General features: G+C 45.5%; 1 protein-coding gene across 4 annotated transcripts in view; it reads right to left on the minus strand.

Annotated features, from left to right (window-relative positions):
* The window catches only part of LOC138266439 (clathrin heavy chain 1-like), a 378,407-nt gene that overhangs the window by 64,014 nt on the left and 299,374 nt on the right, over positions 1 to 15,019 (minus strand). For all 4 annotated transcript variants that reach the window (XM_069215209.1, XM_069215208.1, XM_069215207.1 and 1 more), the window contains exon 31: positions 1,880 to 1,955. In XM_069215209.1, coding sequence (XP_069071310.1) covers positions 1,880 to 1,955 — 76 coding nt within the window. The remainder of the gene's footprint in view (positions 1 to 1,879; positions 1,956 to 15,019) is intronic.

The raw sequence follows: 15,019 nt of genomic DNA on the forward strand, positions 1-15,019 counted from the left end.
ATGTGAGATTTACAAGGAGGGAAAACAGTACACCTCTCTGAACAGTGTCTGGGAGGCTGTGGTTGCTGCTGCACGCAATGTTGATGGTGAACAGATCAAAACACTGACAGAATCCATGGATGGCAGGCTTTTGAGTGTCCTTGCAAAGAAAGGTGGCTATATTGGTCACTGATTTGTTTTTGTTTTGTTTTTGAATGTCAGAAATGTATATTTGTGAATGTTGAGATGTTATATTGGTTTCACTGGTAATAATAAATATTTGAAATGGGTATATATTTTTTTTTTTGTTAAGTTGCCTAATAATTATGCACAGTAATAGTCACCTGCACACACAGATATCCCCCTAACATAGCTAAAACTAAAAACAAACTAAAAACTACTTCCAAAAATATTCAGCTTTGATATTAATGAGTTTTTTGGGTTCATTGAGAACATGGTTGTTGTTCAATAATAAAATTAATCCTCAAAAATACAACTTGCCTAATAATTCTGCACTCCCTGTAAGTAATGAATTGAATGTCCTATTATTTATGTCTACAAGGACCCCATCCTCTGAAACTGAATGGCAATAAATGCGTCCAGGACATAGGCGAGCATTGGAACCTGAGGTGGACATATAATGGGGAATGACTGTGTCGAGCAACCTCTAAATTCTTTCTGAAACAGCATGAGCTGTTCAGCTTGCTGATGCTTTCAATAAGCAATGACACTTCGCCCTGGGGCACCGGTCGTAAAGTACGATGCCTCTGTGGCTAATGCCAACTACTACGGAACCCGGACAAAAAAAAAACCTCAAATTAGCTTTTTGATTTCACTTGTTAGAAAAAAAACCTCTGGTTTGGTGCAAAACAAAATTATCTAACCAACTGAAAACAGACAATGGAAAGGGAACAAGAAAATATCAAAATGTAGGCAACACATATACCAAATTAGACATTTCACCTGTTTGTCTATTCTAGAGGAGGGTACTTATAACCTTCAGAATTGGTTAGTTTTTGTTAGGCAGAAGGCAACAGCACCAATATAGCCATTGGATGAAAAGGTGAATTCTGATAGGAAACAAATATTACTAAGGTGAAGCTCGACTCAATGGAGTCAGAGGTACCAAATCTGTGATGGAACTGCAAATAGTTGCACTTGCAGTGATGGACATAGTATTATGCACGGGAACTTCGGGCAAGCGCAACGGGGATGCCCCTGGCAAGCGCAACGGGGATGCCCCTGGCAAGCGCAACGGGGATGCCCCTGGCAAGCGCAACGGGGATGCCCCTGGCAAGCGCAACGGGGATGCCCCTGGCAAGCGCAACGGGGATGCCTCTGGCAAGCGCAACGGGGATGCCCCTGGCAAGCGCAACGGGGATGCCTCTGGCAACTGAAACAGAGATGCTTCAGGCTTTCTGGGGGAGCCATGGGCTGGCCACAAAGAAGGTGGCAACCAGAATGTAAGGTGAACTCTGACCCTTTCCAGCATGTTTCTATGAACCGTGAGCTCTCATTGCAAATGGGTCCATTTTATTAACAATGACAGCGTGACATTCGAAATAATAAAGTTTAAAAATAACCTCACTATCACGTAAAGAACATTTGATCTGCAGCAATGGCCCACATACCATGGAGGCTCTTGTTGGTACCAGGTATCCGATGTACCATCAATGCACGGTCTGGGGAGTTGCATGGGCACTAGCCAGAGGCGAAGCTTTCAGACTCCCAGAAGGTAAGTCTGGATCTAAAGCAGCTTTATCAGTGGACTACAATGAAGCTACAGATGTAGCACAGACGGTGTCTGTGCCCCGCTCGCCCCTCTTACAGCTTGTCATACGCATGGCACTGAACATGGCTAAACAGAGATAAAAGTTGGTCACTCTGGTCAAGTACTTACCAAAGACTATGGGTGTGGGCTCTGCGACCTGCTCCTCCTCCTTCCTTAGACTTTCAGCAGCATCAAGTTTGTCCACCTGTTTTGGAATAGGAAAAAGGATCAAATCAAGCAGGAGAGTGTGACGAATAAAGCAGGTCGGTGGTTACAGAGTGCCAGAGAGAACATGCCACCTTAACCGTAAACTATTCATTCTGGATGGAGTAGGACATGCAAATCATACAAGTCAGGCGCGTAGTCGAACACTTTGCGTGATAAATCAGATGCAGGAGTTACTTACCTTCGATAATGCTTTTTCTGCTAGAGACTCTTTCTAACTGCTGATTACTCACCCTAGTATATTCCCCAGGCGCCAGACGGGACCAGGAAACCCTTGAGTAGTACCTCTGCATGATGGTAGGTGGAGTGCTTCAGCTCTACGTGGGAAGTCACTTTGCGGGGCTTATACAGGCGCCAGCAGGCGTCCGGTCATCAGTTTTTTAAAGAATAGTTCTGTGCCAAAAAAGTAGGGGTAGGTGGAGCTGACAAGTTCCACTCTCTGGAATTCTGCAGAGTTGGTTAATAACTCCGTGGAAGTCCACAAAGTCCAATCTCGGACGCGCTAAGCAGGGTCAGGCCCGGTTAGACCCGACCCCGCTTAGGGCTTCAGAGATCGGGTGTATTCAGGACAGGGCATAGGAAGCAAAAGTCTGCCATTTCAGGCCTCTTGTGCACCGGCCTGCCCGGTATGCAGTCAATGGGCACGTCAGTGCACAAGAGGCCTGAAATGGCACTGGTCTGAATTCAGGTTTGTTTCAGTAAGGAGTTGAGAGGGCGGGGATCACAATGCGAAATGAATGGCCTCTAGTCTTCAAGGATAATTTGTGCTTATTGTGTGAAAATGTTAACACTGAGGTTCAAGTCCTGCACAACCGAACAACTTCAACCAGAAGGTACAATGCTGCACAACGTGTGGAGAAGGGCACGCAGAGTCCATGTTCACTCATGTGATGCTTCTGCAAGGCGAACAAGTGTGCAACTGTGTCAATAATGACACCTGCTTTATTGAGAAACAAAGCAGGAGACAAAATCCATGTCAGTGTAAACCAGTTGGGCTTCTGACAGGAATCTACAATTGGTTGAGTCCACCCTCAACCAATACTTCAGGGGTGTTGTTTTTTCATGTCTGGAATGCAGAGCACTTAAAACACTCCATACTTCTACATCACTCACCCGGCAGTCGACAATTATGCATCGCGGCTATTTGTCCAAACTTCAAAGCCCTAGACACGCAAATCTAATCCTGCACCACTTATTTCTGTCCTCACAGATACAATTCTGGCTTCGCACCATCTGCCACCTAACTCATCTCACTTAATCTTCTTGAAAAAACTGCTACTGCCTCCTGATATCAACTATTTCCTATCTCCACATCTAGTCCAATACACCTGGAGACTAGCTAAAGTAGGTCAAGTGCATAACCCCAGTATCGATACAAATTCAATTTCAAAACAGTCAATGCTATGAGCTGACCCAACACACAATCATCCAAATTAAAAAATTATAAACACACGTCACCTCCCTAAACCTGCACTTTCGCCGGCTACAAACATCAGATGTGCCTCTGACCCTGGCACATTTAGCCGCACTGATGCCCTCAATCTTGGATAGTGGTTGTCCAGTCACTTACGACTGCAGATCACATCTGGAACTACACAGTTAATCCAAGGACAGAGGTGCACTGGTAAGAGTCCCTACAGAGAAAGGAGACGAACCCCCACAATGCACCCATCACTTCATTTAATAATAGATGGGCTTCAGTAAACAAATTTAATGGCATATTCTCTATCTCAAAAAGTCAACACCTCACCCGACAACGGCCTTGAATGTAAACATTTAGGATGTCATTCTTCACATGACCTGGTCCTTTGTCAAACAATTGGTTGTTTCATGTACGGTTTCCGCTGCAACAAAACTTATAGGATGTATTTTGTAAGCTATAGTCCTGAACTGGTTCTAGATGCAGAGACAACCTGAACAAGAGCTTGTTTCCCAAAGCAGACAGACCTTGTAAATAAGCAAACATAACTTTCTTCTGCACTTGACAAAAATAGTACTATTCTTCCTTTGCCCCATCAAGAAAAGGATCCAGTGTCCATTTTATTGGGAGCAGCATGTCCGAGCTGGTTGAACATATCCACCTAAAAATTTTTGACTCCAGCGAGGAGATAGAATCCCAGAAAAATTCCAAAAGAAGCAAAGAAGGGGGGTCTGCAGGAGGACCAGAGGAAATGACGGTCAACCTGAAAACACCAGTCTCTGGAACTCCCAGTGGCAGAGGTCATTACTGAACTTTACTGTGGTACCTTCCATCTTTACAACGATTAATAAAAGCAGTTCCTCTCAACCGTTTGTGATGTGAACAATACTTTTTTCTAATTCTTTTCTAATTAGAGTTTGCCTTTTTGAAGATGAAGACGTAATAAGTTTCTAATACTCTCAGACCTTTTTTCCACATCACAGGAGGGGTAACTATCAAAAGGAAGGAACGGTTTCATCCTGGTAATCCGAGTTCGCTCTTGGGGGAATCACCATTAAAGTCATAAGCACTGAATAGTCCCGCCCACGTGTGGGGATCCCAGAGCAATTTACCATAGTACATCTTCTTAAATGTAGATGTTCGCCTTTCTTCGTGGAAAGCCTGCAGAACTACTTAAGAGAAAAACCTTATGCAGCCTACAGAAACAGGCTACAATGGTCACGTTTTTCAAACTGTAGTTAAAAAAAGGGCCAAGAAACCAATGCATATATATAATTTAATGCTAATATTCTGTAAAACAGCTTAAATATCTTTCACCAACCCTTTTTTGTAAAAGTGGAGATGAAGGAAAGCAGGACAGTGTAGCCCCACAGACTCATCATGTGATTTTAAAACTGCGCCTGCTGCCTTTAAGGACCCAGGGTCCACCAGTATCCCATCATACCCAGCAGGTGGCAGTTGCTTCAGTTGTTTTTGATGAGATGTGTCAGTGATAGGTAGGTCCCATAATCGCCTCTGTCATCTCCACCAGGGCGGTGGGAGGGTTGCTTGTGACTTCAATGGAGATTCCCCTAAGGGAAAATGGGATTACAGGTTAGAAACCATTCCTTCTCACTCCGGGGATCTCCATTGATACTCATAAGCACTGAATAGAGTAGGAAGCCCATCCCCACCAAGAGCGGTGGAAAAGAGAGGAACGACTAAACTAGACATTTTGAGCAAATACTTTTTTAAGGGAGGCCTGTCCTACTTGAGCATCTGTTCTAGTATCCAAGTCCAGGCAATAATGCTTGGTGAATGTGTGAACAAATCTCCATGTAGCTGCTTTACAAATTTCAGCTATAGGGACATTGCTCATTAACGTGGCAGTAGCACCTTTGACCCTAGTAGAATATGCCTAAGGTCTAATTGAGAAGGTCTTGTTGGCTATCGGGAGATGGATTGTTTAGAAGTAGCTAGGCATGTGTGGACTTGACTGTAAATAATTGGTCCGATCTCTGTAAGTCCTATATTTTGTGTAGATAAAACTTTAAGAATTGGCTCAAGTCAAGGGAATCAGTGTTCTTTCAGCCAGTGTGGAAGGAAGCTGAAAGAAGGTTGCTAAGGTAACTGTCTGGTCAACATGAACATTGGAAATCATTTTTGGAAGGAATATTTTCTCCTCATCACAACTTTATTGGAATGGAAGATGGTGCAAGGTTCATGAGCACACAACGCCAGGATTTTGCTACCCCTACGTGTGATGTGATTGCTATGAGGCAAACTGTTTTCTGCAGAAGGTGTTGTAAGGATACTTTGTGAATGGGCTCAAAGGAAGCCTGCACGGGGCGAAAGAGTACTATAATGAGCTCCCAAGGAGGAGATAGACACCTTATGGGAGGAAAAACCTTCTTTAACACTTCTAAGAAGTCTTTTATGACTGGGATTTTGAGAGAAAAAAAATGTTTGTGAAGGACATTTTCTGTAGGCTGTAAGAGCTGCTAGATGAACCATTATAGAAGAGAACTGTAAGCCAGGTTTTGCCATATAGAGTAAGTAAGAGAGATGGACATCTTCCTGGCAGGCTGTTGGGTCCACGTTCTGTTGGAACACCAAATGCAAAATCTCTTCCATTTGAAAGAGTAGGCTGAACGAGTTGAGGGCCGTTTAGCCTCCGTGTAACGTCCATCCAGACTTGTGGCAGGTTCAAGTGTCCATATTGAACTAGCTCAGGAGCCATGCTGTCAAATTTAAGGAGGAGAGATTGGGGTGAACCACCTGTCCTCTGACTTTCATTAGAAGATCTGGACTGCATGGCAGCTTGAGATGTGGACGCTCTGACTGGTGAAGAAGATCCATGAATCACCACTCACATAGCTACTCTGGAGCAATCAAGATCATTCTGGCTCTTGAGCTGGACAGCTTGACAAAGACATGCCTGATCAGAGGGATCGGAGGAAAGGCAAATTTTTTTTGCCAGACTAGTCGATCCATAGGCCATTCCCCAATGCCCCTGGTTGGAAGTACCTTGAGGCGAAGCCTGGGCATTTTTTTTGTTTTCTGCTGTGCCGAACAAATGGATGTGCAGGCACCCCAAGCTTGAAGATGTATTTTACAAGGTCTTCGTGAAGGACCCATTTGTGATTTTCCTGCAGTATCCTGGTCAGGGAGTCTGCTTGCACATTTTGGACACCTGGGAGAAGAGTTGCCATGATCCTCGGGTCTCTGGCTATGAGCCACTTCCAGATTATTTGGGCCTCCTGGGATAGAGGCATGGACCTCTTTCCCCCCGCCTGCTTGTTGAGGTAGTACATCGTTGTTGTGTTGTTGTCCATCTGAACAAGCAGGTATCGGGTTGTCAATGATGGAAGAAAAGCTTTCAGCGCCAGGTGAACTGTGCAGAGTTAGAGGAGATTGATGCCGTACGTCATCACTTTCCGAGACCATGTTTCTTGGATTTGAAGGTGACACGTGTGCGCTCCCCCTCCTAATAACAAGGAGTCTGATACTATGGTCTGGGAGGGAATCTCCTGATGGAAGGGCATCCCCTGAAGAAAATTCTTCAGAGAGCACCACCATTTCAGAGACTGCATTGCATGGGGGGGAAGAGTGTGATCCTGTCCTCCCAATTGTGAGTTAGTTGGTCCCATTGATCCTTGATACATTCCTGAAGAAGACACATATGGAGAAGGGCATTCGGAGTTAAGAAGTAGCATGAAGCCAATGAGCCGAGAAGAAATGACACTGTTCTCACCGTGGGATGACAGGCTTTCATGAAAGAGTGACCCTTTCTTTGGACTGATAAGTCTCTGCTACGAAGGACACCCACTTGCTTGACTAGTGTTGATGCAGGCCCCAAAATATACAGCGTCTGAACAGGAGATGATGTCGATTTGGCGTGGTTGGTAGGGAGCCCTAATCTTTGAAGCTTGTCCACTGGTAATCAAGGCAGGCTTCTTGAGAATTCAGCGCCTCGATGAGCAAATCGTCTAAGCAGGGATAGACGAATACTTGATATTTCCGTAGTTACCACCACCAGGCACATTGAGAATCTTCTGGTTGCTGACTTGAGGCCAAATGGAAGTTCTTTTTGCCTTTCCAGGACCACCGCCTTGGGTGTTTCCATTTCGGATTTTATCCGAGCCATTTCATCATCTGTGTGGCCGCCAAAGAGTGTGGATCCTGAGAATGGCAGATTGAGGATTCTTTGTTGAGACTCATTTTTGAGGGCTGCGTGTCTAAGGCAGAGGGCATGCACAATACCAACTCATGAAAATATTCAAGTGCCGCGTGCAAGGAGGAATCACCTGCCGCACTGATGATCTGATTGGAGACCATCATTCCCTCACTGACAATCTCTATGAAATCCTCACGTCTTTCTCTGGGTAGATCATCAGTAAACCTCTGTATTGGGTCCCATAAGGCCCTATTGTACCTTCCAAGAAGAGCGGAAGCACTTGCTGCCTTCATAGATATTGCAGCTGTACCGCATACTTAGCGGCCCACTGAATCCTGCTTCTTGCTCCCCTTGTCCGGTGGTGCAGAATACGAAGAAGCAGGAGCATGTAGTTTCTTGTCTGCTAACATGACCACATAGTCTGGAGGTGGGTCAGAACAGAGAAAGAGAGGACCCTACTTGGAAGGGGGGGAAGGGGAAAGGGGTGGAGGAGAATGATATTTCTACTGTAGCCTATATGGAGCAGGCTTAGCTGAGACTGGAGTCAGGAATAGTTCCAGTGCTGGTTCGAAGAGGCCCGGCACTATTTGAATGATAGGTCATGACGCAGACCTATGGTGAAGTGTCTTAAATATGACCCACGTGGAAGGCAGGATGGACATTGGTATGTTGAGCTTTGCAGCCCCTCTCACCAGGACCTCTTGGAAGGTGGTGATGTCACCCACCAGGAAGATTCACAGAGGTGGCGAGCCTGATAATGGTGAATATTTTCATGTGGAAGTGGAAGAGGAAGAGGAGTAATGGGAATGTTGTCTAGATCTTGTGCGTGATCTTAGTCACGATCGCGAAGAATTATGATGATAACAAGAGCACCTTGAAGATGGATGAGATGAAGAAAGCTGGGATTTGTGGTTTCTGGAATGGCGCGAATGATGACAGGTTCTTGAACGTGATCTGCGTGGAGAGACTGTAGACCTCAGAAGAGGGGCTGTCTGCAGGTGGAATTGGCGGTGATGGAATAGGTGCCAGGAGTGGTGACTGTGGTGGTGGAGGTGATGGTGGCGGAGGAGTAGGAGGATCTGTCAACAGTATAGGTGGGGAGTAGACTCCGGAGTACTAGGAGTCAGGAAATGCAGAAATAAATGCAACTTCACTTCCTTCTTTACTTATATAGTGATGTCCTCAATGTAGGTACACTCTTCGATGTCGACCTCCTCCTACGCCTCGACAGACTCCTTGACATACATAGAACTCTGACTCATTGTCAACCCTCTCCTCAACACTGATCATCTTCTCAATGGTGGAACTGTTTTCAGCGTTGACCTACCCTGTCTGAACGTTGACCTTCACGTTCTTGACATCCACCCAGCCCTCGACAGAAAACAGGTAGGTGCAGAACCTTGTCTTAACGTTCCAGGTCGACGTTTTTTGGCTGAACTCCTCTTTTTGGACCTTTCACTCCTGGGGTCATTAGAGGCAGATGGAAAAGCCCTGGTAGAGGACTGACCCTCTTCTTGTTCTGATGTCCCACCTTCATAGTGCACCTGCGTCGCTCGTCTGTGCCATGGAGGCAAATCTTCTCTCTCACCCTGAGAGAGTGCCTTGAAAACATCCTGCAGTGGTGGCATTTGTCAGGAACATGGCTCTGTAGAAGAAAAATAATACAGACATCTTGAGGATCTGACTTGGCCTTCTTTTTCCAACAGGCAGGACACTTGTCAAATAAAGAAGGCATTTTATTTGACAACATGCCAACATTTTCTGTCAGAAAAAGTCAGAAAATTTAAGGGAAAGATGAAAAACGTCAAATAAAGTTGCTGTCACAAAAATCCACTGGTGATTTTTGAAGAAAAAAAAGCCTAAAAGGCAGAGGTCAGTTCTCCAAGATTCTGTCACCAGGAGCCGGAAAAAAGAACTGAAGCAACTGCCACCTCCTGGGCATGATGGGATGCTGGTGGTCCCTGGGTCCTTAAAGGCACTGATGCTGTTTTAAACACACATAATTATAGCATATATGACTACACTGTCCTGCTATATTTCACCTCTCTACGTTTACAAAAAAGGCTTTGTAAAAAAGTCTTAAGCTGTTTTACAGTGTATTAGCATTTAAGTATATATATTTATGGGTTTTGTAGCCCTTTGTTAAGTACAATCTGAATTTGGCCAATCAATCTGGCCATTGTAGCCAGTTCCTATAGGCGAACATCTACACTTAAGAAGATATACTATGGAAAAGTGCTTCAGGATTGCCACATGTGGGCAGGATTATTCAGTGCTTATGACTATCAACGGAGATCCCCTGTAAGGAAATGCCTCCTTGGTATGGTTACCCCCTGACTTTTTGCCTTTGCTGATGCTATGTTTTGATTTGAAAGTGTGCTGAGGCCTGCTAACCAGGCCCCAGCACCAGTGTTCTTTTCCTAACCTGTACTTTTGTTTTCACAATTGGCACACCCTAGCATCCAGGTAAGTCCCTTGTAACTGGTACCCCTGGTACCAAGGGCCCTGATGCCAGGGAAGGTCTCTAAGGGCTGCAGCATATCTTATGCCACCCTGGGGACCCCTCACTCAGCACAGACACACTGCTTGCCAGCTTGGGTGTGCTGGTGAGGACAAAACGAGTAAGTCAACATGGCACTCCCCTCAGGGTGCCATGCCAACCTCACACTGCCTATGCAGTATAGATAAGTCACCCCTCTAGCAGGCCTTACAGCCCTAAGGCAGGGTGCACTATACCATAGGTGAGGGCACCAGCGCATGAGCACTGTGCCCCTACAGTGTCTAAGCAAAACCTTAGACATTGTAAGTGCAGGGTAGCCATAAGAGTATATGGTCTGGGAGTCTGTCAAACGAACTCCACAGCACCATAATGGCTACACTGAAAACTGGGAAGTTTGGTATCAAACTTCTCAGCACAATAAATGCACACGGATGCCAGTGTACATTGTATTGTAAAATACACCCCAGAGGGCACCTTAGAGGTGCCCCCTGAAACCTTAACCAACTACCCGTGTAGGCTGACTGGTTTTAGCAGCCTGCCACACTCGAGACATGTTGCTGGCCACATGGGGAGAGTGCCTTTGTCACTCGGGGGCTAGTAACAAAGCCTGCACTGGGTGGAGATGCTTATCACCTCCCCCTTGCAGGAGCTGTAACACCTGGCGGTGAGCCTCAAAGGCTCACCCCCTTTGTTACAGCACCACAGGGCATTCCAGCTAGTGGAGTTGCCCGCCCCCTCCGGCCACGGCCCCACTTTTGGCGGCAAGGCCAGAGGAGATAATGAGAAAAACAAGGAGGAGTCACTGACCAGTCAGGACAGCCCCTAAGGCAACCTGAGCTGAAGTGACTCTGACTTTTAGGAATCCTCCATCTTGCAGATGGAGGATCCCCCCAATAGGGATAGGAATGGGACCCCCCTCCCCTTGGGAGGAGGCACAAAGAGGGTGTAGCCACCCTCAGGGCTAGTAGCCATTGGCTACTGCCCTCCCTGATGTAAACACACCCCTAAATTCTGTATTTAGGGGCTCCCCTGAACCTAGGAACTCAGATTCCTGCAACCTAAGAAGAAGAGGACTGCTGAGCTGAAAAACCCTGCAGAGAAGACGGAGACACCAACTGCTTTGGCCCCAGCTCTACTTCTGTCTCCCCCCCTTCTGAAGAAACTGCTCCAGCGACGCTTTCCCCAGGACCAGCGACCTCTGAATCCTCAGAGGACTGCCCTGCTCTAGAAGGACCAAGAAACTCCAGAGAACAGCGGCCCTGTTCACCAAAGACTGCAACTTTGTTTCCAAAGGAGCAACTTTAAAACGACTGCGTTTCCCGCCAGAAGCGTGAGACTTGCTACTCTGCACCCGACGCCCCCGGCTCGACTTGTGGAGAAACAACACTTCAGGGAGGACTCCCCGGCGACTCCGAGACTGAGTAACCAGAGTTGCCTCCACAGCGACACCTGCAGAGGGAATCCCGAGGCTCCCCCTGACCGCGACTGCCTGCCTCCCAGATCCCGACGCCTGGTAAAGACTCTGCACCCGCAGCCCCCAGGACCTGAAGGATCAGAACTCCAGTGCAGGAGTGACCCCCAGGAGGCCCTCTCCTTGCCCAGGTGGTGGCTACCCCGAGGAGCCCCCCCCCCCCCCTGCCTGCATCGCTGAAGAGACCCCTTGGTCTCCCATTGATTCCAATTGAAAACCCGACGTGTGTTTGCACACTGCACCCGGCCGCCCCTGTGCTGCTGAGGGTGTACTTTCTGTGCTAACTTGTGTCCCCCCCGGTGCCCTACAAAAAAACCCTGGTCTGCCCTCCGAAGACGCGGGTACTTACCTGCTGGCAGACTGGAACCGGGGCACCCCCTTCTCCATTGAAGCCTATGCGTTTGGGGCACCACTTTGAACTCTGCACCTGACCGGCCCTGAGCTGCTGGTGTGGTAACTTTGGGGTTGCTCTGAACCCCCAACGGTGGGCTACCCTGGACCCAAACTTGAACCCCGTAGGTGGTTTACTTACCTGCAAGAACTAACCATTACTTACCTCCCCTAGGAGCTGTGAAAATTGCACTGTGTCTAGTTTTAAAATAGCTATATGTGTTTTACTTGAAAAGTATATATGCTATTGTGATTATTCAAAGTTCCTAAAGTACTTACCTGCAATACCTTTCATGCAAAGTATTACATGTAGAATTTGAACCTCTGGTTCTTAAAAATAAACTAAGAAAATATATTTTTCTATACAAAAACCTATTGGCCTGGAATTGTCTCTGAGTGTGTGTTCCTCATTTATTGCCTGTGTGTATGTACAACAAATGCTTAACACTACTCCTTTGATAAGCCTACTGCTCGACCACACTACCACAAAATAGAGCATTAGTATTATCTCTTTTTGCCCCTATCTTACTTCTAAGGGGAACCCTTGGACTCTGTGCATACTATTCCTTACTTTGAAATAGTGCATACAGAGCCAACTTCCTACATCCCCTAACAGAACTGGTATTCTGGCTAACAGCAGCTGAGAAACAGATGTACTCAAAGATGATTATACCTTCACAAAACAAGAGTGAAAATGTTTTAGACACCAAAGACATTAAGTGAAAGGAACACACTAGTTCACTAAATCACCCAATTCCACAGGACCGAGGGAGAAGAAACCTGGAACTACACTATTTGTATCCAAAGAGGCTCCCAGCCACTCTTCCTTTCAAAATGGTCTCTGTGAAGTTCAAGAAGACACTTGAGTGGACTCATTCTCCACAGCAACAGATGCACCTGGTAAGATAGGAAGAGACTCCCTAACATCTGACCCCCTAGTGAGCCTTTCCTCCCAAAAAGCACAAAACAGGCCACTGTCATGATTCTCTGGGAGAAGATGACAAAGGGAGGCAGACAACTGCACAGCAGTAGTGAAGTGGAGCACTTTATTAATGCTGCTGTGATTACGGCTTACGAGAAACCACGCGTCTCACTGAACATTTGCATACAAGTTTAGCAGCCTTAAAAATACAAAATCACAGAGCCAAATAAATACATATTTTATCTGAAGTATCTCAAGTTGAAATTGCCACCAACGTTAATTAAAATGCAGAACACCTCATCCAGTGCATCTGAGGCCAAATGTCTGATATTTAATATTCTTTTTCTAACACAAACATGTGACATTACAAAAGTGGGGAGAGAGCACACTGTCTGGCATACCAAAACACAATTCCGAGGTTACTCGGTCTTATAAAAAAAAAAAAATCATCCCATCTATGTGAGTCACATACAGCCTCCATGTAGCTTCTGCCAGTCCCTGTTATTCAGTGCAGCACAAGACGTCAGGTGTTTGAAGTCTGAATGGCACCAAAGATATGTTTTTGATGGCCCAAAAGACAACATATCTGAGAGACAAGCTTCATTCACTATCCCAGCCATACAAATGACAATAATCAGTCAAACCAAAATGGCAAGTAAACTGGCATAATTTGGCAACAATATGACTGAGCAACGCAGAGCAACGTTTGCCAAATTAAGCTTCTTCCCTCTGAATCATGCAAGGTCAGTTCCAAGAAAGAAAAAAAAAAAAACACATGTAAACCATTCAACTATTTTTCACAATATACAATGTGCACAAGAGCATAGCAAAAACCTTTCTGTTCAGATGTACCTAGTAGGCCACTCAAATACAACAGTTCTATAGGATGCATCATCATACATGACCAGAAAGTGCTCCCATGGTATCTAGCACAAGGCAGGGTGCAAGCCCTGATGCTCTGCTTGAACACACCAGTGCAGACTGTGGATCCAAAACTGACTATTTCATATCAATGGCCATTTGTTTGTGGATGTAGGTCCATCTCCACCAACCAAAAGACTGCAAAGTCATCAGCAATGGCCGCCGTCTGTTCTTACACTTCTGTGAGAAACCCTTCCAGCAGCAATGGGAATGGCTACATGAGCCCACCAATTCTGTAAACCTTCTGTTTGGCTAAACTTACGGGCAAGGGCTGTGAGTGCTAGCCAGAAACTAAATTTCGACAACGTGCCCCAGATGTAGATAATTAATATTAGTTACACAACTGCTCCTCTGCTTTGGAGGCAAGATTCGAACAACATTCTAGTCTAGACCTTACTTGAAGCAGGACTGACCAGATATTTTAAGATTCTCTTTAATGGAGACAGACTTTAAAAAGCTATATATGGTTTCAGTTAGCTGCAGGTATGCAATACTGACTGGGAGAGAGTTTAGAGATAAATCAATATTGTAAGACTGAGATGTAAGGCGTAATTTAGCAGCAAGTATGCCCCCCCCATGACAGAGAAACAGACATAAGTACAGGGAACTGGAAAACAAAAAACATTTTTCAGATCAGAAGCCACTCCACTCCTCGATGGGCTTGAAGCTGCTTTTGGTAGACTTGTATTATTGACTTCATACAGGAGCCTTTATTCTACCTGATATAACGCAACATTAGGCAAGACAATTTTGTTAGGTTTCACGCAGAAGCTGAGGCACAAAGTGCTTGGTTTAATAATTACTAACTAGTACTTAACTTGTGATAAATGTGGGCCCATTTTAGGGTTCACACACCAAAAGAAACCAACATGCAGCAGCTCTGGATGCAGGATTAGGCAAACAGGTATGCTACATGCCATATAACAGGAGAGGTATATACTACCAGGAGCAACAAGTGCCATAAGATGATGGAAAGGTTACTTACTTGTTGTAGGTATGGGGATCTTTCTTGAACATTAACATTTCCGCCTACAAGGATCCAGAAATCTATATAATAGAGCATTTTCTCATCCTTAAATTATTTTTACGGAGAAAACATGCAAATCGGCAAGCTGTATGTACGGTTTTTAAAAATCCAATTAAAATCACACTTTGATGGTAAAAGGCCCCGAAAGATGATTAATAAAGTAGGAAATGCATTCTATTCTAATGAGAGAAATGTGGCACTGTCACTTTAAAGCTCCAATGAGTACCACTGTACCAG

The sequence above is a fragment of the Pleurodeles waltl genome, chromosome 11, assembly GCF_031143425.1.
Source record: "Pleurodeles waltl isolate 20211129_DDA chromosome 11, aPleWal1.hap1.20221129, whole genome shotgun sequence".
Classification (NCBI taxonomy): domain Eukaryota; kingdom Metazoa; phylum Chordata; class Amphibia; order Caudata; family Salamandridae; genus Pleurodeles; species Pleurodeles waltl.